The following is a 9,465-nucleotide window of genomic DNA, read 5'->3' on the forward strand; positions in this document are numbered from 1 at the left end:
AAACAAAAACTCCAAAGTTGTCCACAAAAAAGAAAAAACAATAAAACCAAATGCGCTTAATCAGGCAAAGAATGACTAAGTCTCCATGCCTGTTTAATGAATTGGGCTGCTGCTGGAAATGCAGACCTCTTAGGTGGGTGGCTTTATGCTGCTTACTTTGTTTCTGCTTGATTTCTTTGCACTTTGTTTACCTAGAAAAGTACAGCTTAGTGTGGTTACAGCTTTCAATGGCATAGATAGTCTGAACTCCTACAGACAGAAACAATGCCCAGTAGGATTAAATGTAATGGAAGGTTTGCCATGGATTTCGATCAGGAGAAATACTAGATACCACATGGCCCAGAAGGAAAATATTTTGCTTCTTCTTTGTTTTTTTTTGTTTTTTTTTTTAATGAAATACAGATCTTCTCTTTATTTTGTGTAGATGTAGATGACTGGCTATCATTGCAGGCACTGATTTTCAGTTAGGGAGAGATACATCAGCAAACTGGACTCTCTTTGTCAAAGATGAGCTAATCTCATAACTGGATACAAGTGCTGATATAGTCATATTAATAATTTCATTATCAAAAAATCTCAGTGATCTGAATTCACATTTAACACTTCAGTTTAAGCACTGAAATCTCAAAAGAATGGCATTGGTAGTGAGATTAACTTTCCTCCTACTACCCAGAGCTGCTTAGGTCCATTGCAGATTTGGATTCTAAAAGAAGATGGAATGCAAATTTAATATCTTTAGTCATTATTCAGCCACACAAAAACACCAGACCTAAGTATCTCTGGCAGCCTTCCTTCTGAATCATTGTTTTCCGTCTTCCCCTCTGCAGACTGTAAGATTAAGTCCTACAGTTTTTGAGAAGCAATACAGCAGTACATACCATTGTTGTGAAGGTTCCTCCTGATGGTGGTGCTTTATGGAAAGGCTCAATAATGTCTGAATCCAGGCAGCTGTATCTTGTCTAGTCAAATCCTTGAATTGCAGGTCACAGACTTTGACATCACTAGTCTGTGAACTGTGAGAATACTCAGGCTGTGAAAATACAGAGGGTCCACTTACAACAACAACCTATCTTTTCCTAGAATTTCTAAATGAATTAGTGCTGCTATCTTCTCAAAGCCTAATGAGAAGTCTTGTTCCATCTTTAGCAGGCATCCATTCAATCTAATTTTAATAAGATAAATAATAGTTTACCCAACTTTCTTCTTCACTCCTATGGAGCAACAGCTGCTTTCACTGCTCAGACAACAGAACTTTCCTTTGGAAGAAGGCCTTTTTCTCTAATCTTGTCTTTGGTGTTAAAAACAGTCCGGAAAGTCTTTTTCTGAGCATTTTTGTTATATGATTCCCTGTCAAGCCAGAATGTCACAATTTTTGACCACTTTCTAAGTTCTGTCTAAACTAGATCATACCTTCCCAGTTATCTTCTACTGATACTTAAAGAAGTCTGAATGGTATCACTGTTGGTCTTTGTCCAAGAATGAGATTTGCTAACTCCCAAGCTGTGTTGCAAGATGAAAAAAACACGTGGGATGTGCTTAGTGATTGCAGCCAGCACAGAAGCTGCTTGTTGACACTGATGATCATGACTTTCATTGTCAATGTTATGCAGTGAGTCAGAAATCAGGACCCAGTGCCAATCTAGATGGTACAATTGCACTTTGCTACTTTGGAAGGTCAAAATAGTATCCCCATACTAAAGAGGTTGTGGCACCTGCACAGTGAAGGCTTCCATAGAATGTTCCAGGGCCAGGCTGAAATGGTGCAGGTATTGCTTTAGTTCTGGCACTAGCTTGATCACTGCCTTGTAAAGAACCTCCATAGGATGCTATTTAGACAAAGCCTTGGCCTGCAGTGTCACCTCTCACAGATGTAAACTGTACTAATATCACTCTGCTATGTTTTTCTTTTGTGGCGAGAAAGGTTATTCTGCCATTTTAAGTCTTATCTTTTTGAGGGGCTCCAGGGTTTTGTAAGGAATTAAAGAGGAAGCAACCACCAAGTACTGCATTTCTTTACTATGTGTCATACTGGTTTTCAAACCAATTTGCTCTTAACAAAAATGGCCAAAAACTTTAAAGGTACTAATTTTAGGATTCTTTCTGGCTGAAACATTACTATGTTCAAAAATTAGATGTCCAGCATACATTTAAGAACAATGGAAACAAGAGATCTTATTTGAAGGCTTTGTCAGAGACCAGATGATGAAGAGACTCAATTCAGGACAAATAATTTAAAACATATTCAGTAAATGCTTGCTAGTATGGACAAGACAAATAATTCTAGTCCAAACAGTAAAACCAGAACTTCCACAGGAAGTGAGACTTGGATCCTGTATGCTGTATTTTGCATTCATAAAAATTAGAGGAATTTAAGTAATTTTAATTTCTTCGTGGTAGAAATGCTGCTAGTAATGACATTTTTATCGCCTAGCTGCAATGTAACACCCCCACAGGAATGATAAAGCTTCAGAAAAGCAATAAAAGAATCCCACATATAATTCTTCCTGAACGTAGATATCACATCTTAAGAATGTACAATTAAAGCTTTCATCTCAGAGGTTCAATAAGCATAATCGTTCTTTAAAAAAAAAAGCACCAAAAACCCCACAAAAAAAAACTACCACCAGTAGGATCGGCAAAATAAAATACAGTATTTCTGGCTCTAAACTAGAAGCGATAATGTCTTGCTAAAGCAAATATAGGTGCTGAGTGCTTCAGAGATTTCCTGTAAATGTGGTAATGCAAATGCACTGCTTTTCAGAACTTCAGTCTTTTTTTTTTCCTACTGAAATAACATAAATCATCACCTGCTTTTTATTGTAAACAAGTTTTTCAGGTTATATTTCTTGACTACAATTTACATTTTCATCTGTTGTCAAAGCAGTGGCTTAACAAGAAACAGCTTTGGTAAGCACCTGTATTCTCTGGAACTGCGCAGTTATCCAACCCAAAAGCTTATTGCCAGTAATCCTGCTTTAATCAGAACTCTGACTGCCCATAGTGAAAGCATTTAGGATTTGCAAGTAGCGGCAGAGATCTCACTCAGAAACGTTCTTCTACAAGGTCCAAAAAATCTCATGATGTTAAAATTATCTTCACCTCCATGTTGCCTTATGCCTGCATATGATAATAGCTTTATTAATCAGCATTTCACAAGGTATAGGCATTGCTTTTAACACTTATTATATGCACATTAACTTCAGTTGCCTGAACCATGAATTAACTCAGACTCCGAGTACTTACTGAAGTAGCGTTATCTACAAGCTACAGACAGATTTCTTTAGTTTGTTCAGCATCTTTCGTAGGAAGTGCAAAATTAATTAACACAAAAATGTTATGTTAATTTATCTTAAAGCATAGAGTGATCATGGAGAGGGAACACATAAATTAAAAATCCATGATCTTTTTTTCCTTCATTTTCTTCCACTAGTTTCCCTTCCTTCTGAAGGAGTGCTTCTTTCTGAAGGAGTGGGTGCTTATGTCATTATGTGCCTGTTTGTTTTTCGCAAATTATCTTCCCTTTGTATCTTTTGAATCCTTTAGCTGGTTTTAACAAAAGTTTAAGTATGGTATCAGTCTCAGAGGCATTCAATTTGTTCATACCTTTTGCAAAACCTGGAGATCTATCGGAATAGATAATTGATCCCCAGGTAGGTCACAAAATCAGTTGACTTTTCTGAGGATAATAACAGCCATGAGCTCAACCAGTAGCAGATCTCAAGAAACCAATCACAGGAGAAATATTACAGGTTTCCCAAAGTATGTGAAAAGCCTATAACAGAATCATAAAATGGCTTAGGTTGGCAGGAACCTTAAAGATCATCATGTTCCATCCACCTGCTGTGGTCAGAGTTGTCTGCTCCTAGATCAGGCTGCCTGGGTCCCCATCCGCAGGTACTGTGGGCAACTGTTCCAGTGCTCCACCATCCTCTGTGTAAAATATTTCCTCCCAATATCCAATCTAAATGTTCTCTCTCTTTAGCATCCCTTCTTTCTGTTGTATCAGCCGCACCACTCTGCTCAGTGTCATCAGCAAACTCAGTGAGGGTTCACTCAATCCCCCTGTCTGTATCACTGATAAAGACATTGAAGAGTACCAGTCCTAAGACAGACCCTTTTTGAGCATAACTTGTCAGCAGCCTCCAATTGAGCATAGAGCTGTTGACCACAACCTTCTGGCTGCAAAATTATTTATCTACCAAGTTGTCCAGCCTTCAAGTCTATATTTCTACAATTTAGAGATAAGGATGTGGTGGGGGGCCTATTGGAGGTAATTCTTACTTCTCATTAGTCAGAGGAAGTACGCTTTTCTTTGCCTGTGTCCTCTGCCCAGTGTGCCTATAGAATCCCCTATTGTTATTTTTTCGCATCCCTCACCAAGTCCATTTCCATATGTGGGCTTTTGTATGTGAAAACACAGCATGGAGTCCACACCTAAATGGAGGATAAAAAACCTTACCAACTGTTTTCTTCTTAAACTTTAACTAAAACTCAGCTAAAATATTATGTATCATTAAAGGCATTTTAAAGTAGGCTCTAGAAGTTCTACTCATAAAGGAAATATTATCTAAAAATCTCAAGATATTTTGACAAATCGTATCATTTGAGGAACATTACCTCATATGCCCTTGAATTCCCTGATTCTGAAGTGGTCATTGAGCTATGCTGATCACACATGCTGCGTGATCAAAACTAACACAAATTTGTGAAGTGGGAACACAACCTCTCTCCTGCCAAACAAACAACTGCTGCATATTACATTTTTAAGTGGAAAGGAGACCTGGAAAATTGTTAGGCAAGGTATTTGTTCTCACTCTTTTTAAAGGGCTGAGTGAGAGAGGCATACATCCTGAAGGTAAGGTCTATACTTTACATTTAATTTCACTCATCTGTCTTTCTTCCTTCTCAGATTCAAGGATTCAATGTGGAAAATGGCCAGTTTTCCTATGCCAGTGACTGTACAGGTTTCTTCAGCCCTGCAATCTGGATGGGCTTGTTGACATCTATAATTTTACTCTGGATCCTGACCTACGGAATTCACATGATCATGCAGCTCACAACAAACAGCAGATTTGATGATCCCAAAGGTCCAGCTCTGTCAGTTCCTCAGACAGAATAGCCATGGATTTATTTAATACTGCTTCAGCGTTTTCTGGGTTGATATTTATGATTTTTCTAAGCCTTCTACTTTATGACATGTGTAACCTGAAAAGATGTCATCGTGGAAAAGGATAATCAAATGACATATTAAACAGATACTTATGGTTAGCAAAAATAATAATAATTCTACTTGTTATTAACTTCCTTTTTTTTTAATAATGTTCGTTATTGAGGTCTAAGGTGAGGTTGTCAAGATTATTACTCTAGTTATTAAAAAGACCAGAACAAGCTGCCTTCAGATTAAATATTTTTGGCAAAGAAAGACTATCACAACAGAGAGAAATGAGAAGGATTTATAAATAACTAATTCAATAAGAAACTGAACGTATTATCATACTAAGTATGATTAAATGTGCCAACGCAGATGGAAATAATGTAATTTTCTTAGCATTCTTCCTTTGCCAGGTATCTTTGGAGTAGTTTTGAAGGTTGTACAAAAGAGGGGAAAAAAGATAGTGGTACTCTACTGTTTAAGTCTGAATGTGTTTATGGTCATCTCACTGCTTCCAGAAGCCTGATAGAGCTCAGTGTGATTAATTCTTTTGCAATTAATAAAGATGCTACAACCTCTCACTGAGCAATCTGTCTGTGGGGGGAATTGCTAAATATTATGGGACAGTAAATGGTAAAATGGTGAAAAAAAGGTAAAATAATATTCTTATTTTTTTGTTAGCAATGTATTGTTGAGTGTACATTAGTTTAAGAACAAAAAGATACAATTTAACAAAGTTATATTAGTCACATGAGGAAAATTCTCTTTTTTCTTCAATCTCGGTCCATCTCACAGACAGTGATTAAGAGGAAAGATGGTTAGAATAAGCTATTTAACTAAGCTAGTAATAGTTTATACTCGTCATTTCTGGATGCTACATTTTTGCTTCGAAGCCAAAGAGGTAAGTTAAATGCTACCTGGAGCTATTTCTTCTGAATCATTCAGTCCTGACTTGGAAGACAAAAAGGAAACTGGTGTATAACCAGGAAAGGTGACTCCACTGCTGTAGTATTTTCCCCAAATGTTTTTCAAAACCTTGAGGAATGCTGCCATTTGGTCTGCACAGAAATGCAGTGTTAGAAAGGCACTTTTTCTTAGCAAAAATAAGTTGCCAGGAGAGATAACTGTACTTCATTAGTTCTCTCTTTAAAGAATGAGTCTTCCCTGAAAATTGACATGATAGTCGTGAAATTGATAGCTAGAACAGACGAAGGACATCACAAGGGTTTTGGTTTGTTGAAGACAGCTTTCTTATGACTCTTCTGTAGATTCCCCAAAATTTGAAATAGATTTTGTTCACTGGTGATGATATATGAGAACTGAAGAACAGCTACACAAGGCCACCTAGATTGGGATCCAGTACCCAGCAGCAGAATGAGTACAGTGAACATGTACAAGAATAGTGCTTCCTGCAGACATTCTCCTGGTCTTAGCCATTTAAATTCATGGACTTCCTCAGCCAGAGATGGTGACCGTGTTTAATAACTCTCAGTATACCTACATTCCTGAATTTGTCCAGTTTCCCCTTTGAGCCCATGGACTCCTCAAGCTCACAGTATCCTGACTAAAGTGTGGCACTGAGGATAGGCTTAACCCTCCCTTTCTTGCCTAGGCTGGACTTGGAAAAGAGGAGAAAATAGTCTCACGTAAGCTGTGAAGAGGCAGGCCTCTTCCAGAAGAGACTGAGTTGTAAGAGATGTTGGAAGGTAGGTTTGTTGGATTAGCATCAGTAAAAGTGGACACCTCAGAAGAAGGGCAGACTGAACAATATGCTGTGTTTGATATTACACTTTCCTGGTTATGGTAGAAAATACACTGGGGGGGAGCCACGCATTGCAGCGCTGGATGGGGCAGGTTTACTGTTGCGAGGTCTGTGCTGGGAAGGAGCAGGAAAGGAGGGGAGTTAACTGCAACCCTCAGCATCCTGCGGCCCAGGTGGCCTGGGCTCTGGGCACCATGGCTGATCCCTCATCCCTCATGCCCAGGGAGGTGGTGGAGTCTCCTTCTCTGGAGATATTCAAGACCTGCCTGGACGCCTACCTGTGTGACGTGGTGTAGGGAGCCTGCTTTGGCAGGGGGTTGGACTCGATGAGGTCCCTTCCAACCCCTACAATTCTGTGATTCTGTGATTCTCATAGAAGAGGCTAAGCTGGTCAGTTTCCACGTGGCAGATTGACACTGCCCAGCTGGCAGATGCCTACCAAGCTGCTGTAGCCTCTTTTCACTGAGGCCCCCCTACAACATTCCACTACCAACACCAGGACACAGACACCCAAAACACCATTCCAGGGCTGTGCACCACCACAGCCCCTGTACATTTTGGAACCCTTGCAGCTGTATGTTATGCTGCTCCACAGCCATGGACAGCAACAAGACACTGATTTCAGCAGGGCTCGGCCTCCAGAAATTTAAGCAGGATTTTACACCTGCCTGTGTTTGCCTGCCTTGCCAAATAAAGTTAGAAAGCTGCCAGGGGCCTCTCAGTTCTGTGTACTTCTGTTTTCGCAGTTCAGCTTAATCACAGGTGCACTTGTTAAAACACGCCTGCTTCAGGAACTGTTCCAGTGAGAACATTAGCTGTGTCTGGAAGGTGTGAGCCATCATGACTTACCCTGGAGCTCATTGAAGTTAGCAAAAGTATTTCCAAAGACTTTAGTGAGTGCCAGCTCATTTTCTACAGAGTACAAAATAATAAAGTGGGGAGGGCGGCAAAGGAAAAACATTAATAAATGAAACTTTATTGATAGTTTCTGTTCTTTTTCCTCAGAAAACAAACAAAACTAAACAAAAAACCCCTCCCAAAATCTACAGTGCAACTTGAGAAAAAATCAGTTTCCCTATGAGAAATCAAGAAGGTTAAAATCAGAGAAAAAACAAACTGAAACGTAAAAGTATTGAATCCATAAGACATTTAAAGCATTTCAGCTCAAAACTCAGCAATGATCACTTGCTGGAGGGGAGAAGAGAGATGGAGCTGCAGTCTGAGTCTTCTGACTCCTGTTCATGTGAGGGGTACAGGTTTGTTTTGTCTTGCTGTGCTGGTTTCTCTACTTGTAAAACAGCTTCTTTCTCAAACCATGTGGAAACCTATAAATGATTTGCAGTGAAACAGACTATAATGGAAACTGCCTACGAGCAGTGTTTGTATATAGACTGTAAAAGGAAGGTAAGTCATTCCATCTGTGAAGGCAAGACTCGATTAAGTAATTGGTTCCTCCCTTTCTTCTGGGTGCCCGGTAGATAATTAATTTGCAAATATGTATCAGCTGAATTAGGCAGTGTCAGGAAATCAGAGCTCCTTAATTCTTTTGACATAAGCTATGTCAAGTCAAGTAAAGGGAGGAAGAAGCGTGACTATGAGAAGCTAACCTGAGATACAAGAGGAAGTTTGAATATTGGGTATTGATCACTGCTGGCAGAATGCTGGCATCTGTCTCAGCAGGTGGTGATGACTGCAGGAGTAAGTGTAGTGACAGTCTCCTTAGATTGCCCAAGAGAAGCAGATAACATGCACTTAGTCAAGAGGGCAGGAAGTTTTTCTCCTGAATGCTGTTGTTTATGCTGTACCTTGAGGTGAGTTGTCTGTGGCCAGATGTCAGAAGCCAACCCAGCTGTTCTCTCACTGCTTGTCTTTAGTAGGCTGGGGGAGAAAACAGGATGGGAAAGAGAATGGGTCAAGATGAGGATGTAGAAGTCAGTTGTCACTTCCATGGGCAAAAACGGACTTGGGGAAGATTAATTCATTGCCAATTGAAACAGGTGGGATAGTGAGTGAGAAACAAAACACTTTCAGTTGGCTCAAAATAATTATGCCAAAATATCCTAATAATCTTTGAGTAAAGGAACCCAGTCGTACTCTTTTTGCTAATAAATGTTCTCTCAGATTAGTTTGTTCCCTATCAAAATTCAGCAGTGTAAAATCGAAGAGGAAAAAACTGTTTCTTTAGAACTCAGATTTCTAAAAGCTTAAAAAAATATTGAAGGGGGAGGGGGAAGAAAAATAAAAGAGCCATGATCGTGCCAAGGGGTGGTTCCCTGAGTAACTAGTCTCACTTCCAGAATGCAGGTCAATGTCTTTCCTAGTCTTCCTGCCTGTGTGGGTGGAAGGAAGGCTTAATGTGGTGACTGAAAGAAAGGAACATACCACCTGCTATTGATGTTCCACAAATGAAGAGGCTTGTTGTTCTTCATCACGACTCTTTGAACACCACCTGTTTGAACAAAGATTGCTTGCTCTAGATTAGCTGGATTTCTTTATACCCCTGGACCTGGTATGTTCTTGAATTATTATAACTGAGCTTAATTTTAGACTG

The 9,465-nt window shown here is 39.5% G+C and overlaps 1 protein-coding gene across 3 annotated transcripts in view; it reads left to right on the top strand.

Moving 5' to 3' along the window:
- The window catches only part of ATP6AP1 (ATPase H+ transporting accessory protein 1), a 48,029-nt gene extending 42,296 nt beyond the window's left edge, over positions 1-5,733 (top strand). For all 3 annotated transcript variants that reach the window (XM_085523238.1, XM_015853014.3, XM_015853022.3), the window contains exon 10: positions 4,910-5,733. In XM_085523238.1, coding sequence (XP_085379364.1) covers positions 4,910-5,119 — 210 coding nt within the window. In that variant the 3' untranslated portion in view covers positions 5,120-5,733. The remainder of the gene's footprint in view (positions 1-4,909) is intronic.
- The last annotated feature ends 3,732 nt before the right edge of the window (positions 5,734-9,465 follow it).

This window comes from Coturnix japonica, chromosome 1 (genome assembly GCF_054131305.1).
Source record: "Coturnix japonica strain WE chromosome 1, WE-NBRP24, whole genome shotgun sequence".
In the NCBI taxonomy this organism is placed as follows: Eukaryota; Metazoa; Chordata; class Aves; order Galliformes; family Phasianidae; genus Coturnix; species Coturnix japonica.